We start from the raw sequence: 21331 nt of genomic DNA, 5'->3' as shown, positions 1-21331 counted from the left end.
ATTTGAATTGATTCTTTCTTTTGGTTAGGTTGGCCAGGGGTTTGTCAATCTTATTAGTCTTTTCAAAGAACCGGCTTTTTGTTTTGTTGATTCTTTGAATTTTTTTTTATTCTCACTTTCATTTATTTCTGCTCTGATTTTAATTATTTCCTGCCTTCTGCTGGCTTTGGGATTAGACTGTTGCAATTTTCTAAATCCTTGAGATGTGTCATTAGGTTGTTTACTTGGCGACTCTCTGTTATTATGTGGGCACTCAATGCTATACCCTTTCCTCTTAACACTACCTTCAGAGTGTCCCATAGATTTTGATATGTTGTGTCTCTTTTCATTTAATTCCAGGAATTTTTTATTACTCCCCTTATCTCTGATCTTACCCACACATGATTCAATAGTATATCATTCAATCTCCATGTATTTAAATGGCTTTGTTTGGTCTTCCTGTTGTTGATTTTTACTTTCATTCCATTGTAATCTGAAAAGATGCAGGGAGTTATATTACATCTTTTGAATCTGCTGGTGCTTGCTTTATGGGCCTGGATGTGATCTGTTTTGGAGAAGGCTCCACGAGCTGCTGAGAAGAATGTGTATTCTGCTGTTCCTGGTTGAAATATTCTGTAGATGTCTATTAGGTCCATTTGGTTTATAGTTTTCTTTAGTTCTAAAGATTCTTTACTCACTTTTTGCCTTGTGGCATGAGTGGTGTGTTGAAGTCTTCCAATATTATTGTATTTGGGTCTATTTGAGATCTGAAGTCCTGAAGGGTTTGTTTTACAAATGTAGATGCTCCCACATTTGGTGCACCCACATTTGTAAACATAACATTTACTATCATTATATCTTCTTGGTGAATTGTTCCTTTTAATAAAAGGAAGTGCCCTGCTTTGTCTCTTCTGATGTGTTTTAGCTTAAAGTCTGTTTTGTTGGATATCAGCATTGCTACCCCTGTCCATTTTTGGCCTCCATTAGCATGATATATCTTTTTCCATCCTTTAACTTTCAGCCTATGAATGTCTTTGGATGTAAGGTGAGTTTCTTGCAAGCAGCATATATTTAGACTATATTCTTTAATCCACATTGCCAGTATATGTCTTTTAATTGGTGAGTTAAGTCCTTTGACATTCAGGGTTATTATTGAAATATGTTTTTTGTTTTCTTCCATTTTGTGTTTTGTCTTTTGTTTGATATGTTACTTCTTCTTTGCTTAGTTGCCCCAATGATCAACTTTATCTCTTCTCAGGTTCTGAAATTTGCTTCTTTTTTCTTCTTTATGATTTATTTTTTTAAGTATTTTCTGTAGTGTTAGCTTTGTACTCATGAATTTTTTGAGATTCTCCTTATCTTGAAACATTCTGTTTCTCCATCAATTTTGAATAATAACCTTGCTGGATATAGCAGTTTTTGGTTGAAAGTAATTTTCTTTCAGGGATTACATCATACCAGGCTCTCCTGGCATTCATGATTTGGGTTGTAAAGTCTGGGTTGCTTTTTATTGTTTTCCCCCTATATGTCACCTATTCTTTTGTTCTTACTGCTTTTAAGATTCTTTCCTTAGCCTCTATGTTGGTCATTTTGATTATTACATGGTGTGGGGAGGCCCTTCTTCGATCTTGTCTTAACGGTGTTCTGTATGTCTCCTGTACATGTATGTCCAAGTTTCTTTCCATGTTTGGGAAATTCTGAAATTATTTCTCTGAAGAAATTATGAGTACTCTTGGTTTGTACGTCTATCCTTTCTTCATTTTTTTTTTTTTTTTGTTATTTGTTTTTTTTTTTTGGTGGTACTGGGGTTCCTGGAAGCCCTTCTACCTCCGGGCTACACTCCCAGACCTATTTTAATATTTTTTTAAATTTGGAGACAGGGTCTCTTAAGCCAGAGAGGCTGGCTCCGAACCAGCGCGATCCTCCTGTCTCCACCTCCCAAACACGGGGATTACAAGTGTGCCCCACCACGCCTGGCTCTTCATTGTTTTTTATCTGTAAGTTAGGATGTTTCATGTTGTCCCATAGTTGTTGGATGTTTAGTTTTTATTGCTGTATTACATCTGTATGCTGTTAACTGCGCTTTTGGTTTTGAATGAACTGTCTTCTAACAGTGATATTCTGTTTTCCATTTCATCTAATCTTCCAGAATTTCTTTCTATTGCTGTCTTCATTTCATTTATTGGCTCTTTCATTTCATTCTAGACTTCTTTCTGATTCTTTCTTAATGTCTCCATTCCTTCTTTCATTTCCTATACACGTGGTGTGAGGCCTTTCATCACACTTTATATCAGGATTTGGAATTTTCCTTCTTGAATTTCTTGTAGGTCAGTATTTGTGATTTCCCTTAATTTCTCACTGTTCCTAATTCTCATATTTTCAGTGTTCTCAGGCTTGTTTTTCTGATGTCTTGGCATCTTTGTGTGATTCTCTGGGTAATCTGTTCAATAAAATCTTAGCATTAGCAGTAGGAATTTATAGGTGTCAGCAAGTTTATGCATGGGTAAGCAGTGCTTTTTTCAGTGGTGCAGGTTGGATAAGGGGACAGGAGTTGAGGTGATGGATACAAGAGTCAGGTAAAGCAGAGCATATGACTAAATTGAGTAAGGATTTAAGTATAATAAGGTAGCATCTGGTTGAGAATGAGAGAAGGTTAGATAGCAGGATTCTTGTAATTAATATTTAGGTATGGAGATGTGAAATAGCTTGAATATAAAATAAGGAGATACAATAAGGGAAAAACAGTTTTGAGAGAAGAGACTAAATAGGTTAGAGTAAAGAAGTTTGTAAAAGGAATAGGGGAAAGGAGCAATCAAACATACCTAAAGTAACAAAACAAATTATAAAAACTAACAATTATAAATCAAAGACAAAAAAAAAACAACCAAAAGAAAAGAAGGTATAAGAAAAAAGAGAAAGAACAGAAAATAGAAAAAGGACAAAAAGAACTAATGACAGTATGAGAGAAGCCAATATAAAAAACAAAATTTTAAAAGAGCAGCCCTGCTAATTTAGTTATATAGAGCTGTGCCATATAATATCTATTCTCTGTGGTAGATTCTGGAGTATATTCCAATGTCTTTCATTTGCTCTGTAGTCTATTGTCAGCTTTTGGACCTACCTTATGAGTGTTTGTGCACCGAGCTCTGTGGCCCTGGCTCTGCACTCTACGCCCTGGGCTCTATGATCTCAAGCCTTGTGCTCTATACCTTCCTACCCTGGGCCTGCATCTCCTTACCCACACCCATAGGGTGTGGTCTCTGAGTGACCTCCTGTGACCCTGCACAGGCACCACGCCTTGAGCACTATGCCTTTCCTGTGTCTGTGGAGGTTCTCACTGGACTACTGTCAGGATGGGCCGCCAGGTCCCAGCCCGCCACAGTCCCGTGCTTGCTCTGCACCGAGTAAGGAGACCCAGTTACCTTACTGTCCTGCGGGTCAGGTGGCCATAGTGTGCCACTTTGGGTGCTGCCTCTGGTGATCGCATGGGCTTTTGGGTGTTTTTCTGGTTTCTAAAGGATGGTGCCAGTCACTTACGATGTTGGAGCTCTGCGGCTGCTTTCTGCATTTCAAGTTCTTGGATTATTTGTTGGGATTTCTTGGGGCTGCAGTGCTGAAGCCAGCAATTGCAGTTTGGGTTGGTGGCCCGAGATGGCACCGGCCGCCATACCAGGTCAGTTGCCTGCTCGGGCTTTTGCAGTGAATCTTGTGTTCAGAGAACTGGATTTCCTTCCACTATGGTTCCCTGCGGTATCTTCCGCTGCTTTGTTTATTTTGTTTGTCAAGATGCTGCTTTCTTGGTAGTTGAACTTTATTTGTTCCAATTACTGAGATGGGGTGTGTCCTGTAGTTGCCATTTTGAATCTGACCTAGATTATCTTTTTAAGTAACCTCTTCAAACTTTTTTTTCTCTTCTCATTTAGTACTTTGAAAGTTCAAGTTGTTAATACTGACTGGCACACTTAAGGATACTTAAGTATATAACAGTATTCTACAGTATGATAAATTTTATAATTAAATACAAGATCAGGTTGATGGGTGCTTAAGAATGCTTCCCTAGAGAAATTATACCTAAAATAGTGTTAAAGTTTGATAAGGAGAAAATATTTTAAATCAAACAGAGGGAAGAAAGAGGGAATTGACTTGCCTTGTAAAAATAGCATGTAGGCAAGCTTAGAAGTGAGAAGTCTTTGAATGAAGTTACCAGTTTTTCAGTCAGTGTCATAAGACTTTAAATGCAGGGTAGGGCCGACATTAAGTCCAGAGGACACATGGGGGCTAGAGAGAGATTCAGGGAAGGTAAACTTACACTAAAGCAAACAAAGAAATAAATATGGTTATAAAATGTAAAGCTAGTAGGCCAAATTACTATAGTTAAGTGAGATTTTATTATAAATATGTTTACAAAATAGCAAACTGATTTAAGACAGTGAACTGTAAAGTCTTATCAGATCTGGATTTCAATTCTAATTCCTCCACATATTTCTGTGCCTTTCTTTGGGTAAGTTAGAGAATTATCTGTGCCCAGTATCCTCAGCTATAAAATAGAAATAATAAAAGTTCTTATCTTGATAAGATTGTTGTGAGGGTTGAATGACATTACACTAAGCAGTTTGTAATCAGGCATTACATACTCACCACAGTTAGTTTGTTACTATTATTCTTGCTCTTTATTATTTTGGTATCAATGATCTTTACAGTTTTTTATTTATTTTTATTTTTATTTATTTATTTTTTTGGTGGTACTGGGGTTTCTGGAAGCTCTCTACCTCCAGGCAACACTTCCAGATCTATTTTATACTTTTTATTTGGAAACAGGGTCTCTTAAGCCAGTGTGGCTGACTTTGAACCTGCGCGATCCTCCTGTCTCCGCCTCCCAAGCGCAGGGATTACAAATGTGCGCCACCACGCCCAGAGTTGCAGTTTTTTGTTTTTAATCACCATTTCAGCTTGTATAGGAATGTATAATGATAATAATAAAAACTTTTGTGGTACTGGGGATTGAGCCTAGGGGCATTCTCCCACCTAGCTACACCAGTCTTATTTTTTATTTTAAAGCAGGATTTCACTAAATTGCAGAAGGCCTCATTAAGTAGCTGAGGTTGCCTGCGAACCTGCAATCCTCCTGTCTCTGCCTCCTATAGTACTGGGATCATTAGTGTGCTCAACCACACTTGACCGTATAATTATTTTAATATAGCCTGGGAGACAGCATGACTGAAAAAGTAAATTTATGTGAAGTATATTCTTTTGTAAAGTTGTGTGTGTGTGTGTGTGTGTGTGTGTGTGTGTGTGTGTGTGTTTGCTGGGGACTGAATCCAGGGGGCATTATCTTAAAACAGGGTCTCACTAAGTTGCTGAGGGCCTACTACCTAAATAATAACCTTATGCCTTAAACATGATCATAAACCTTTCATAAAGCATAAAAAATTTTATTTTTGCTATAATTAAGCCACTTGATGACAACCTTGAAAGCATTACATCAAAAAGCATGTTTTACTGGGCCTGGTTATGCACTAGTAGTCTCAGTACTTGGGAAGGCTGAGACAGGAGGATCACAGGTTCAAGGTCAGAAATTTAGTGAAACCCTATTTCAAAATAAATAAAATAGGGTTTGGGAATATAGTTTGGCAGTAGAATGCCTTTAGGTTCAACCTTTAGAACAACAACAACAACAACAAAAATTTGTTTTCCCTTATCTTTCAAAGTTTTTCATGCTACTGATCATATGAAGTATGTATTTGTTTTGTTACAAATTTGTCATGATTTTTCACTAAGGAGCTTTCTTCCATTTTAGATCCTATAACAATATAATACAAATTGTTTTTATACTTTTATTGTTCATTGTAATTTTATATCCTAGTGAGATTCAAAGTAATACATAAATATATCCACATATAACTTGGTCTGTTTTTCTCTGTATCACACCTTTCTCCTTCCCCATAAGTGTTATTGGTAGTGATACTTTCATATATGAATATAATCTTCCTCAGGCCTTCCCTTCCTCCCTACCTTTTACTTCCCCTCCCACAAGCCAATTCCCTTGTTCTAATGGTTTTTCTCCTCATTTGATTGTAGTCTCCTTTGTTTCCTGTTTTTATTCTAGCTGATACATATAAGCCAAAACATACAACCCTTAACTTTCTGAGGCTGACTGATTTCGCATAGCATAATATCATCTAGTGCCATTCATTTTCCTGTAAATGACATAATTTTGTTCTTTATGGCTGAGTTGTTCATTATATGTATGTACCACATTTTCTTTATTCATTCTTCTGTTGATGGACTCCTAGGTTGGTTCTATAAATTGGCTTTTGTGAATTGTTCTGTTGTAAACATGGTACGCATGTATCACTAGTATTCTAATTAATTCTTTTGAAAGTATACCAGAGTGATATAGCTGGATCATATAGTGGTTTCATTCCTAGTCTTTTGAGGAATCCTCTATACTGACCTCTATTATGCTTATACTAATTTACAAACCCACCAACAGTGTATGAGTTTCTATTTCCCCACATCCTCTCCAGCAATATATAATACAAACTTTAATAAATATTCAAAGTTTGTGAAGCACTTTACATTCTTCTCTGTATGTAGAATTAGTATTTGCTCTTTTATTTGTAGAAACAAAGTACATTTTTATTTTTAACCTGTGATACACCTATGTTTCAGGGTTTGTGTGAGGGGGGGGGGTTAACCCAGGGGCATTCTAACTTTGAGCTATACCCCCCTCCCTATTTTTGTTTATTTTTATTTTGAAGCAGGATCTCAGTAGGTTGATGAGACTCACTACTTCCTGAGGCTGTACTTGAAGTTGTGATCCTGCTGTCTCAGCCTTCCAACTACTGGGATGACAGGTGTACGCCACCATGCCTGCCTTTATGTTTCAGTTATTTGCTCTATAGTTAAATAGATGAAATACTTTTTATATTTGTCATATTGGGATTAAAATTTTTCCTTTTGTAGATTCCTTAGAAAGGGCACATTTGACTTCCCCCCTGAGTTTTGAAGTGTTCTAAGCTCTTTTTCTTGGCTTTGATATTTTCAGGACAGTTGACTTTATTGAAAATGCTGTTCCACTGTTACATTGATTTTATGTATTATTTTAAAGAAATGATACTAGTCTAATTCTCTTGAATTTGTAAGTTGCTTTTTCTTTTTGCCTGGAGGCCCTGAGGATTTTTTTTTCTTTCATTTTTAAACTCTTGTAAATTAACACTTTAAGGGTTATTTGTTCTGGATCATTCTGCTCTGGTTTCTAGTGGACCCTATCTATGTATAAATTAAAGTCTTCTTTAATTTTTGGAAGGTTTCTTTTGGATTGCAATGTTAAATATTTAAAAATTTTTAAAATTTTTAAATAAAGTATTTTTATTGCTTTGTTTTTTTTTTTCTTTTAGGAATACCCATTATACATATATTTAACTCTCTTTGCTTATTTTCTCTTTAAATTATTTTTTTCTCTGTCTTCACGTCATTGTTTTCTCTTAGTTATTTTCTACATTTTAGAAATGTCCTTTAGTAAATTTTTATAAAAATCTATTTTCTATTTTTCTTTGAGTACCTTGTAATTTAGACTTCAGTTTTAAATATACTTTAAGAAATTGCTGTTATTTTGTTTCTTTCCCTGAGAGTGATCACTTCTTGTTTTACTTACTCCTCTCTTTTTGTCTATATATTGTTAACTTTTTTGTTTCTGATTCAAAGTAATTTATCATATCCCCATTTGCTTTTTTGGTAATATTCAATTTGATTTGAAATGTTGTCTTGGGTTTTCTCAAAATCATAGTTGATTTGGGACAGTAGGATTTTATCAGCAGAAATGCTTTTATTTATATTTTCTGACTTTGTTGCAGAAGTTTTTTAAAAAGTGAATTTGGCCTTTTTTTAAATTCCTCTTTATTACTTAGAATTCCTAGTTTGACATTTTTGAAATCTATTTTCTTCTGTGCCATTTATTTTATTAGTGGTGACTTTGATGGGGGAAAGAATGGCCTATCTTTAATTTCTGTAGCATCTTTAATTTTTCTTTTATTATGTTTTTCCTTTACTGCTTTGTCTTTAAGGAGTTCTCATTCATATTCTTTCTCTTTCTCTCACTCTTTCTCTGTTGCTCTCAATATATATAGTACTACCCTTGTTTCTCCAAGACGGATTCCTTTCATTTTTCAGTGCCTAGAAAGTTTATCTGGAGATGACCAGGGCTATTTACTGTTCAAGTCCTAATAAGTGTTATAATTTGGCATTATTGTTAAACATTTACTTTGGTGAAGTGTCAACATTATTAATATATATATATATATATAACATATATATATATTAATATATATATAAACATAAAATATATAAATGTTTTTCTTAAAAAGACAAATGGGAGTTTACTATTCTGCATATTTAATTTTACAGCAGTCATGCCGTGTCACATTTAGAGCCAATTTATTCTTCTTGTCACCCACATGATATTCCATTCACTGAATGTACTCTGATGGATGTATGTAGTCATAACCCTATTGTGTTGTTTAAGTGGTTTCCGATTTTTTTTAAATTATATTTGGATTACAATGCTCTGATTCAAAGAATAACTTCATGGCTTTATGTCTTATAGTAAAGATGTATTTCACAAAAAGCTGGGACTTGGAGTTTAAGTAGAAGAATTTACGTGTCTAAAGTCAGTTTATATTCATATCTTTAAATGAATTTCATTCTGGTGACTTTCAAGTTTGAGGAAGTATTTTTTAAGGTTTTCTTTGTGGACAGACTAGAGTACATATATGATTTATATCTTTTGGAAAGTATGCCTGACAAACTTGAAATGTATAGAACTAACCTTGAACATCAGGTTTTAATTGCAAGACTGTTAGAAACTTCTAAAAATGTTGGAAAGAGTAGAAAGATTTATAAAATAATCATAGTGATGGTATCAGTATTGTGGAAGGATATTAGCAACTTTAAAAATGAAAGTGACACAGCCAAGCATGGTGGTGCACACTTATAATCCCAGCATTCAAGAGGCTAAGGCAGGAGGAATGCAGTTCAGGGACAGCCTCAGCTACTTAGAGAGGTCCTTTGCAACTCTGTGAGACCCTGTTTCAAAATAAAGAATAAAAAATAGGGCTGGGGGTATAACTCATGGATTCTAGCCTCAAAAAAGAAAAAGAAAGTAAAGAAAGTGACACTGCTTGTCTTGGTAATCAAGAATAATTGATAAATAATTATGTGCTGGTAGGTGAGAAACAGCAAAGTACTAATAGTTCACCTGTCAACCTTTTGCCTCTTCTCTGAGAAAAGATTAGAAGTACACCTAGAAAGAAACCTGTATTTTTTGCTATGGCTCCTCCCATCCACCCTTCCATGCCTTAAATAACTACTGACCCACTTTCTGTTTCTCTAGATTTGTCTATTCTGGACATTAGACATACATATAGTGGAGTCATATAATTCCTAGCATTTTGTGACTGCTTTCACTTACCATAAAGTTTTCAAGATTCACTTGTTGTAGCATATATTAGTAGTACTTCATTCCTTTTTATGATTAAATAATTTATTGAATGGACATACTACTTTTGATTTATCCATCTAATAGTTGATAGATATTTGAATTATTTTCACCTTTTTGCTGTTGTCAGTTATGCTAGGATAAACATTTGGATACAAATTATTATGTTTTACTTTTTTCAACTGGGAGTGAAATTACTGGTCATACTAGTCATAACCCTATGTTTTATAGTTTGAAGAATAGCCAGACTATTTCCCTGCATGTTTGCATCATTTAACATTCTTACAATCAGTGTATGTAGGCTCCAGATTTCTCTACATCCTTGCCAATACTTTGTTAGTTTTTCTTTTTCTGAAAAATAATTGTCATACAAATAGTGATGAAATGGGATCTCACAGGGTTTTTAAGATAGTTTTATTGGTGCCATTCTGATTATTCATCAGGGTGAGACTCAAAGAGAAGAGACATTCATACCCACAGACATTGCTTGGTGTCTATCCTTCCACACACCCTGCTCCCTCATTCTCTCTCTGTGTATGTTAGAGAGATTGGTAATGATATATTTGTGGATATAACATCGTCTGGACTGTTCCCTCCTTCAAGTTTCACTTTATTTTGATTTGCATTTTCTCGATGACTAATGATGTTGAACATCTTTTCATGTGTTGGCCAGTGGTAGATTCCTTGAAAGAATGTCTATTCCAAATACTTGCCTATTTTTTTAGTTGAATTTTCTTAATTATACAATTATAAGAGATATTTTTTCTAGATACAAGTCCCTTTCAGATACATGATTTGTAATTTTTTTTCTCCCATTCTTTAAGTTTCTTGTTGGTGTCCTTGAAACAAAAAGGTTTAAATTTTGGTGCAGTCAAATTTATTCTTTAGTTACTTATGTTTTTGGTATTATACCTAAGAATTTGATGACAAATCCAAGGCTGCTTCTCAGAGTTATATAGTGTTAGCTTTTGTATTTAGATCTTTGATTCATCTTGAGTTACTTTTTGTATATGTGGTGTAAGGTAAGGGCATAACTTTATTCTTTTGTGTGTAGATATCCATTTGTCCCAGCATCACTTTTGAAAAGACTATTCTTTGTTCATTGAATGTTCTTGGCATTATTGTCAAAAATAAACTGAGCATTTCTGGATTTCCACTTCTTTTCATTGACCTATGTATCTGTTTTTATGCTAGTTCCATATTGATTTGATTATTATATTTATAGCAGAAAGTATGAATCCTCCTTTTTGGGGGATATGGTTTTGGCTATTCTGAGTCCCTTATGGTTTCATATAAGTTATAGAATTAGAGTGTTGATTTCTACAGTGAAGCCATCTTAGATTCTGGTAGAAATTTAATTGACTCTATGGGATGATTAGATTAATTTAGGGAGTATTGCCATCTTAGCAAGGTTAAACCTTTCAGTTCATGAATATGGACTATATTTCCAATTATATGTATCTTTAATTTCTTTTGACAGTACTTTGTGGTTTTCAAAGTATAATTTGTACTTCTTTGTCATATTTCTCATTCTGTTTTGTTCTTTTTGATACCATTGTAAATGAAATTATTTTCTTAACTTTATTTTATAGAAATACAATTGACTTTTGTATACAAATCTTATGTCATATAGACTTGACTTGTGTGTATGTGTGTATGTGTATGTATGTGTGTGTATTTGTGTGTGTGTGTGTGTATATATATATATATATATATATAAAATATATATATTTCAACCATACCTCTTCAAATGTTGACATAGATATTTAAGTCATGTGGTTATATTTGACTTATTTTTTCCCCCTCTCCTGCTCTTATGTAATAAAGAAAAGAACATTTGTTTCATTGGTGGTCCTCTTGTGCTAGATATTTATAACAATTATTTTGTCTCTCAATATGTTCTTTTGTCTCCTACAAAGGTATTGCAAAGGCATCTCCATAATACCTTTGTCTTTTTTTTTTTTAAACAATTCTAAGGGAAAAATCTAGGTAATATTTCCTTAGGTTTCTTCTATTTTCTTAAACTTCAAGAATGTTAGGTTCTTTTTGCTCCAATAAATTGTTTTCACAATGAAAATAGGTTATACATTAAAATATACTTTCATCTTAATACATATGAGGTATAAAAATCTATTGGTTTCCCAAGACTTTTTCTATTAATAAATTGTAATATATTAAAAATATTAAAAATAACTATTGGATAGTGATTACATAAAAATACTTAATATGTGTACATAACTCAGAGAAGCTTATTCTAAAACTTTTTAAAATAATTTTAAAATTTTTTTAATTGGTACACTGTATTCATACATCATAATGGGATAAAAACTTATGAAGACATACATGCACACATCACCCAGTTAGCCCCTACCCAATCCCCAACCCAATCCCTCCCCATCTCTCCTTCCCATGCTTGGCTTAGTGGTTGACATCTAATATTATAACAATTTATCCAAAATTAACAATGATAATCTCACATAACAGATTCATCTGTCTGATATCAAACTTTTGATCACTTAGAGATAACATTTCAGTATTTCTTTTTGTTTTCTTTCTTACCAGAGGATATTTTTTTCTTTTTTTTTAAGTTAAAACTATCGTACATTTATTTTTTTTCCCAGAAAAAGTCTGTCCTAACATGAAATATGAATTCTAAATACCCAAAACAATCTCGAAAAAGAATAAAGCTAGAAGATGTACATTTTCTGATTTCAAACATTATACAGCTACAATAATTGAAACAGTGTAGTACTACTATAAAGGCAGATATATAAACCAGTGAAGTAAAATAAAAAGCCTAGAAATAAATTCTTCCATATATGGTCAAGTTATTTTTGACAAAGTTTCCAAGAACATTTGGTGAAGGAAATAATAATCTTTTCACTAAATATTGTTGAAAAATAATAATTACATGAAAAATAATAAGATTGGACCCTTACCTAACACTGTATACAAATATTAACTCAAACTAGATAAAAGACCTAAATGTAAATCTTAAGATTATAAAGTTTTAGAAGAAAACCTGGGTCATAACACTTCACAACATTGAAATTGGCAGTGATTTTTTTGGATATGATTTCAAAGGCACAGGTAAAAAAAGAATAAACAAACTTCCTAAAAAAAAAAAAATAGACAATGTAAGCAGAGTTAAAAGTTACTGATAGAATGGGATAAAATATTTCCAAATGCTGTATCTGAAGGTATATTAATATTTCAAATAGAAATCCTAAAAATTAGCAACAATAAAAGCAAACAATACAATTTAGATATACAATTTAGAAATAGGTAAAAGACTGAAATAACTAATGAATCTCCAAAGATTTTAACCTATAAACACATGAATATATTCTTCTTTGCTTAGTTGTCTGCTGGATGGAAAATCTTGTTTCTCTGGTTCTGGTGTGTATTACCTATTTCTTCTTTGTAGTTAATCTCTTTGAGTATTTTCTCTAGCGCTGGTTTTGAAGACAAATTCCTTGAGTTTCTGTTTGTCATGGAAGCTTCTTATTTCCCCATCTAATTTCATAGTTTTGTTGGGTAGGAAATTTTTGGCTAGAAGTTGTTTTCTTTCAGAGTTTGGAATATGTTACTCCAAGCCCTTCTGGCTTTCATGACTTGGTTTGGGAAGTCTGAAGTGATTCTAATTGGTTTGCCTCTGAATGTCACTTGGCCTTTTGTTTTTGTTGCCTTTAAGATTCTCTGCTTGGCTTCCACACTGGTCATTTTGACAATTATGTGGCGTGGGGATCCTCTTCTCTGATCCTGTCTAAAGGGAGTTCTCTAAGTTTCCGGGACCTGTGTATCGACCTCTTGCTCTATGTTTGGAAAATTTTCTGCTATTATTTCTTTGAAGAGATTATTGATCCCTTTGGTTTCACCTTCTTTTCCCTCCTCTATTCCGATTATTCTTAGGTTAGCTCTCTTAAAATGGGCCCATATTTCTTTAGTGTCAGATTCCTGCTGTCTGATTTTTTTTTCTAAGTTATAAAATTATGTGTTCATTTTTGGAGTGATCATCTTCTAGGAGCGAGATTCTATTTTCCATGTGGTCTAATCGATTGTTTATACTTTGAATTGAGGCCTTTACCTCAATGATTGCTTCCTTTATTTCTTTTAGACTCAGTAAATTCTTTTCAAAAGTCCTGTATTATTTCTACAGTTATATTCCTGATTTGATCTTCTGGAGATCTCTGAATTTCTGTGTTATTAGGTTCTAATAATATGGGGCTGTGGGCATTCATTGCTCTATTGTTGTTTCTCTTTCCCATGACTTCAGAGTTTTTTGCCTTCCCTGGGTCACTACGACTTCACTTAGGGTGCTCTGTATCTCGCGTCTATTGTAATCTCAGCCGCCACTACTCCTTTACTGTGTTGTATCTCAAAGTCTCATACCCAGGAAGTTAATTGAGGCTGCGCAAGACCATGGGGGTGCCGGGCTGGGCGTTTCCCACGGGGAGCTGCAACTAGGATGTGGTATCTCTGCTCCCGCTACTCCTTCACTGAGTTGGACTGCAAAATATCTGACTCAAGGAGATTGTCAAAGCTACGCAAGTCCCTGGGAGTGCAGTACAGGGATTTCTCCTTTAGGGGCTGCAATTACAAAACTCACAGTTATTGTGCTCGCAGATCTGGAGCTGTGGCGGGGCGCAGAGAACTCACTGTTGCTGCTGGCAATATCGCGCTGCTGCTACGCCCTTGGTCGTGAAGCTGGTGCTGCTGGCAATATGGCACCACTGACACGCCCTCGGCCATGAGGCTGGCGTATTTCTTTTCTGGTTTTGGGCTCCATTCTGAGCGCCTTGAAGGCATGATGAGCTTGGCCACTGGGAGTTTTAGACATTCATTGTGCTGAAAGAACTGCTGACTTGCACCCAAATGATCTGCAGCTGCTCACTTCAGCTCCTTGTTTACCTTTCCTCTCTGGATCCTGGTGCTGTGAGGGAAGATGGCACCGATGCGGCTCCACTGCCGCATTGCAGGCTTGATTTCTGGTCTCTGGTTGTTCTTCTAGTCTTTTTTTTCTCTGTCCCTTGTGTTTACATTGTTTCTCTGCTGATGATGTTTTCTGGCTATGAAAAGCACTGATTTTGTGGCAACAGAGATTGAGTTTTAGCAGGACTCGTAAGCTCTGCTTTTCTCAGTCGCCATCTTCCCGGAAGTCCCCTTTTTTAAAAATTATAAAATTTGCTTAACTTCTTCATCTAAAAAGACTTGGTCAGTCATTGTTCCCCAAATAGGATAAATTAAATAGGTTTAAACATGAATATTGGAATGAATAAGTAGATTTAATGATTTATAAAATTGTTATGTGATATGTTGGATTATTCCCCCTTGTTTTTCAGGAACTCTTGGTGTAATAACTGAAGCTACAATAAAAATCAGACCAACCCCTGAATACCAAAAGTATGGCTCAGTAGCTTTCCCTAATTTTGAACAAGGAGTAGCCTGTTTAAGAGAAATTGCAAAACAGGTAATAACAACTATATATATACACTTATATTTTCAAAGTTCTAGTGCATAATTGTGATGTTATAAGTAATCTTCATATGTAGTTGTGTTATATTTGTGTTTTTAACCCAGATCTGTATGAAAGGGTAGTGTAAAATCAACCCTTTAAGTACAGTTAATATTTATTTTTCTAATTAAGTGTATTGTTGTCACCCCTGTTTCTTGGTTTAATGAGGAATGTGTAATTTCAAACTAAGGTAAGATATGTACTTGGATTGATGGCTTTGAATGACCCTGCCTCTTATTGAATGTAATATTTCTCAAGTTATCATTGAGTAAGAGATTTGTGATTAATTGAAGAGATAGTTATTGTAAATGAAGGCAGTTATTGAAAATAAAAGTATTGGTTGAGGATCAATGAATCTGAAATTTAGAAATTAAATATAGGCCCTCAAGCTTCATTAATACATGGAATGTGCTGATAGGCTCTATTTTGTTTCATAACATCATTTAAGCTATAACTTAAGAACTATAGTATAGCATGTATAATTATATTTGGCTATAAGCTATTCTCTTTCTATCCTAAAAAGTGGTAAATTATCAAAGATTTTTGAAAGACTAGATGACCCTAAGTAATCATTTCTGTGTTTGGTTCTACCAGTTTAGTGTAGAAATTTCTGCATTTCTTTAGGCATCTATTCTTTGTTTGAACTATAGTAATTTATTTATCCCGAAATTCTCAGAAGGAAGAAAGATAAGGGAATATATGTAGCCTATTTTCTTTTGCTTTCTCTAAACTCCTAGAGTTTTGTTTTGTTTCTTAATGCTTCCTATCAACTCTACTCAAGTAGTATATTGTGGGCAAGGGGATGCTATTTCCAGTCTCTTTGTTGCATATACGCAGTTTTACTCTGTGGGACACTCATTTTCTCTCTCAGTTTCCCATTTTTCTAGAAGTCCAGCTATATGATCTCCTAATTTAACATTTGACAAGAATAATTTTTGTTTTAATTTATTTTTGAGATTGGTAGGCTGGATGTGGTGGCACACGCTTGTAATTCCCGTGCTTGGAGGAGACAGGAGGATCGCACAGGTTCGAAACCATCCTTGCTGGCTTAAGAGACCCTGTTTCCAAATAAAAATATAAAAATAGGTCTGGAAGTGTAGCCCAGAGGTAGAAGGGTTTGTTTCCAGGAACCCCAGTACCACCAAAAAAAAAAAAAAAAAAAAAAGGATTGGTAGATTTAATATAGGCCCTTTACTATTAATTGTCTGTATATTCCTGGGGTAGGGAGAAGATTGAAAAAAAAATGTATGATCCTGGTATGACCAGTTTTGAACTTGTGGCACATTACTGTGGTGGTTGTTAAAGAAGAAATAAATGTTAACAATTGAAGTCCTTAAGTAAGAGTTCCAAATTCACTAGAACTCTGGAGATATATGTTATAGTTATGGAGCTAGAGTATACAGCATTATGTTGTGTTTGCTAAAAAGATGAATGGCAGAATGGCAGTAGTATTTAAAGCAGGGTTATTAAGGAGCCATGGAAATAAATTTTGAAGTAAATACTATTTGTTGCACTAAAATAATTTCTGAGCACTGAAATCAAAGTGTGTTGATACTTATTTGTAAAATCTTCAATCACTTGGGCCAGGCGTGGTGACACATGCTTGTAACCCCAGTGCTTGGGAGGCAAAGACAGGAGGATCGCACAGGTTCGAAGCCAGCCTCAGCTACTTAGTGAGGCTCTCAGCAACTTAGTGAGACCTTGTTTCCAAATAAAGTATAAAATAGGTCTGGAAGTGTAGCCCAGAGGTAGAAAAGCCCCTGGGTTCCACTCCCAGTACCACCAAGGAAAAAAAATCTTCCATCACTTAAATATCAAGGATGATAACTTCAAATTGAAGATACCCTAGGTATTAAAAAGTAAAACTACTATTTACAAAGACTTATGGTTTTTTTTTTTTTTTTTTTTTGGTGTGGGTGTGTGTGTGTGTGTGTGTGATACTGGGGATGGGACCCAGGGGCATTCTTCCTCCAAGCCACACCCCCAGCCTTATTTTTTTTTTTTATTCTTTATTTTGAAGCAGGGTTACACTGAGTTGTAAAGGGCCTCACCAAGTAGTTAAGGCTGTCTGCGAACCTCAGTCCTCCCATCTCAGCCTCCCAAATTGCAGAGATTACAAGTGTGCGCCACCACACCTGGCCCAAAGTATTATGGTTTTGCTTATGAGTTAGTACTTCGAATAGTGAAAAGCTAAGGGTTTTAAAGCAATCAGAAGTTCATCAATTAAAAAATTGAATGTTTTCACAATAGATATTTTCTTGTTAATTTTGGATCTACTGAGTATTTTTTTTTTTTTTTTTTTTGGTGGTACTGGGGTTCCTGGAAGCCCTTCTACCTCCGGGCTACACTCCCAGACCTATTTTAGTTTTGGAAACAGGGTCTCTTAAACCAGCACAGCTGGTTTCGAACCTGTGCTATCCTCCTATCTCTGCCTCCCAAGCGCAGGGATTACAAGAGTGTGCCACAACCCCCTGCTATGAGCAATTTTTTCATTCAAGTTTTTTCACTTTGTATTATATGTATCTTATGTGTTAGATATTTCTGTTTGTTTTCCCTCCCTTTTTGTCAAGCTTGGACAAAAATTTTCCCCAAAAAGCTTTATTAAAGATATAGTTTGTTCATTTGTAATCACCACGCTTGGGAGGCAGAGACAGGAGGATCTCGCAGGTTCAAAGCCAGCCGCGCTGTCGTAAGAGACCCTGTTTCAAAAAATATAAAATAGGTCTGGGAGTGTAGCCCGGAGGTAGAAGGGCTTCCAGGAACCCCAGTACCATAAAAAAATAATAATAAATAAATAAAAAATAAAAAGATATAGTTCATATCATCTTTTGGATAAGGCTTGAACAACATATTTCTAATTAATTATTACCTCCATTTTTATGGTGAAATAAACATGAATGTCATATTTAATTTTAGAGTTTTGCTGGGCATGGTGGCACACGCTTATAATCCCAGCATTTGGGAGACTGAGACCGGAGGATCACGGTTCATGGACAGCTCAGCTACTTAGTGAGGCCCTCTGCAACTCAATGAGACCCAGTTTCAAAATAAAGAATAAAGCCGGGCATGGTGGCGCACGCTTGTAATCCCCGCGCTTGGGAGGCAGAGACAGGAGGATCGCGCAGGTTCGAAGCCAGCCGTGCGCGCTGGCTTAGGAGACCCTGTTTCCAAATAAAAATGTAAAAATAGGTCTGGGAGTATAGCCCGGAGGTAGAAGGGCTTCCAGGAACCCCGGTACCACCACCACCACCACCACCACCACCACCAACAACAACAACAACAACAACAAACAAAATAAGGAATAAAAAATAGGGCAGGGGTGTAGCTCAGAGGTCAAATGCCCGTGGGTTCCATCCCCAGATACGCAAATATAAATAAATACATACATACATACATACATACATACATACATTATAGTGTTTATAAAAGTAATTTCAATTGCTATTTATTTTCAACCAAAAGTCTTAATGAAGTTATGTTCAGTGTTGGCCAACTCTTTCAGAGAGTCTTCACTATAAGAACACAGATTCAGGGGACTCATTAAAAAGTATTAGCAAGTTGGACGTGGTGACACACTTGTAATCTCAGATTTGAGAGGCTGAGACAAGAGGATCATGGTTTGAGGACAACCTCAGTCAGCTACTTAGTGAGGTCCTTTGCAACTTAGTGAGACCCTGTTTCAAAATAAAGAATAAAAATAGGGCTGGAGGTAGAATGCCCCTGGGTTTCATCCCTAGTACCGCAAAAGAATATTATTATATAGATTATTATATGCTTTCTTGAATGCTCCACCTAATTTTACACATCACAGATACTCACATGTATATCTACATTAGGTTTTTATAACTGAGGAATGATGTACAAGGGTTGGAGTGAAGCTCAGAGGGAGAACATTTGCTTGGCATGTGTGAGGCCCTGGGTTTGATCCTCAGTGCCTCTTCACTATAAAATCTTAAGTTTATAATTTCATTAGAATGGAAATATTGGCTATAAGCATATAATTTGATATGCTTATAATCCCAGTTCTTGGGAGTCTAAAATAGGAGAATTGCAGGTTTGAGACTAACCTTTGCAGTGTAGCAAGAGTCTCAGCAACCTAGCAAGGCCCTGTTTCAAGAATAAAAAATAAAAAATAAAAAGGGCTGGGGGTGTAGCTTGGAGGTAGAACGTTTCTGGGTTCAACCCCCATTACTGTCTTTTTCCCAAAAGAGAAAGTGTCCTTTTGGTCTGATGTTTACAATTTGGTTGTATGTACTTAGTACTATGGGCTTGAAACAAATGAAAAAGTCCAAACAGATAATATTTTATTCTTAAGTATTGTTCTTATACATTGAACAGTTGCTAAGAACAATTAGTGCAATTGGGGTATTATTTCATTATTGGGGGCAACTACACAATTTATTTCTCTTAAAATATGCATGCAGAGAGCCATTAAAGCTTTAACTGATAGTGGATAAAAGATTTTATATAGTGGTTTAGGGACATTTGCTTACCACGTTGCAGAATATACAAATTCTCCAGAGCAGAACACTATTTTCTACTTTGTAACAGCATTTTCAGCCACAAAAAGTAAAAAAAAAATTATCAAATTTTGGCACTAGTCATTGTTCATTTTGGGATTTGGCATTTCCTGCTGGTAGTAGGAGAATTAAGATCCATTAAAATAGATGGTAACGTGGTCAATGATTGTGCCAATTTTTGATTAAGTACTGAATTGGCTTCTGTCATTTCATAGCACTTTTTTTTTTTTTTTGAGGGTCTGGGAATGGAACCCAGGGGCATTTGACTTCTGAGCTACACCCCCGGCCCTATTTTTATTCTTTATTTTGAAACCAGGTCTCGCTGAGTTGCAGAGGGGGCCTCACTAAGTAGCTGAGGCTCTCCGCAAACTGAGATCCTCCAGGTCTCAGCCTCCCAAATGCTGGGATTACAAGCGTGCGCCACCACACCTGGCTCATAGCACTTTTATTTTTGCAATATTTTCAGGCTCAAGTTGCTTTTGAAATTGTATTTTGGATGAGTATCTTTTGGAAGACAGCACACATGATTGTTCACAAATAGCGATGTGGGCTCTCTGTGGGTTTTCATTATTATTCTTACTGAAGGAGATGAATTAAGCAGTGGTGTACTGGCAGCGGAAGGATTCTACTATGGTCTCTTGTCTTTGTCCATGTACGGAATTGTCCTCTTTTAATACATCACTGCCTTGTGAGGAGCTAGAAAGGAAGATTTAGTGGAAGATTAATATGATTCTTTCTCGTAAGTGGCAGTCCAGTATAATCTCCAACTTTACTCAGTAGATGAGTAAATGATTTTTAAGACTCTCTCAGGAAATAGATTTCCTATTGTAGTCTCTCAAGAGGGAGGGAAATAGTGGCTTTTAAAAAAATCAGAGTACCAGTGTCAGATATAACATTTTATTTTTTCTTATTTATCAATTGTCTGGAAATAACAATGATGTCTTTACAAGGTTTGAATGGGAAACCAAGTGTTGAAACAAGATCAAAGGCATGAAGTTTGGGGCATTTTTGTTTGTTTTCACCCAAGACTATGGAGTTATTCCCTATGATATCAGGAGAAGAACATTTGTTCCAGCAAGAGGAAAAATTGTATGTTTATGATAGATTAGCACCTATTCCCTTGTAAAATTGCCTTTCTTAGGATCAGAACTAGGTTTTTAGAGTTACAGGTTAAAAAGTAGCTTTTTTCTTATTACTTTTTGGCATGGAGCAGTCTTTTACCTGCCTTTTTTTGTAATGAGTTTATATCATAATTTAGAGAGAAATGGATCTTGAATTGTTCTGGAAAAATTTATCCTGCAGGGGTTCAAGTGAGTTGTTAGGCCGAACACATAACCTTATTAAACACTTATATTCAGCAGTAATTCCTGAGAATATTTGTAATATGTAGAAAATAGAAATTGTTATTTTAAATCATTTTTATGTGGCTGTCATGCTTTTCTTTCTCTGAAGCAGAGTGAATAACCTTTATCAGGTGTTTGGTTAATTGAATTCTTTACTGTGTGATCCAGTAAAATGGATAACTATAAGACATGTTCTCTCCCAGAAGCTACTCAGAACAAGTTGTACATTTAATAACCTGAAATATGTGAAATTATAACTAGGCAACTGACACTAACTTTTGGTCCTTCTTTAGTATAACGTGAAAGGAAATATCCTCACAAGTATGAGTATTATTTTATTCTTTAAAAACAAAGTGAAATAAAGGTCTTGGTGCACACTTGTAATCCCAGCATTCAGGAGGTTGAGACCAGAGGATCGTGGTTCGCAGACAGCCTCAGCTACTTACTGAGGCTCTTCGCAACTCAGACCCTGTTTCAA

At 35.3% G+C, this 21331-nt stretch overlaps 1 protein-coding gene across 1 annotated transcript in view; it reads left to right on the top strand.

Moving 5' to 3' along the window:
• The window catches only part of AGPS (alkylglycerone phosphate synthase), a gene marked incomplete at its 3' end in the record, with an annotated part of 134566 nt that overhangs the window by 59670 nt on the left and 53565 nt on the right, over positions 1-21331 (top strand). The window contains exon 11 of the mRNA XM_080690333.1: positions 14818-14945. Within this exon, the coding sequence (XP_080546459.1) occupies positions 14818-14945 (128 nt within the window). The remainder of the gene's footprint in view (positions 1-14817; positions 14946-21331) is intronic.

Source organism: Muscardinus avellanarius (assembly GCF_963383645.1).
Source record: "Muscardinus avellanarius genome assembly, chromosome: 2".
In the NCBI taxonomy this organism is placed as follows: domain Eukaryota; kingdom Metazoa; phylum Chordata; class Mammalia; order Rodentia; family Gliridae; genus Muscardinus; species Muscardinus avellanarius.
Note: the sequence above shows the minus strand (reverse complement) of the source record. Positions and strands in the feature narration are given on the sequence as shown.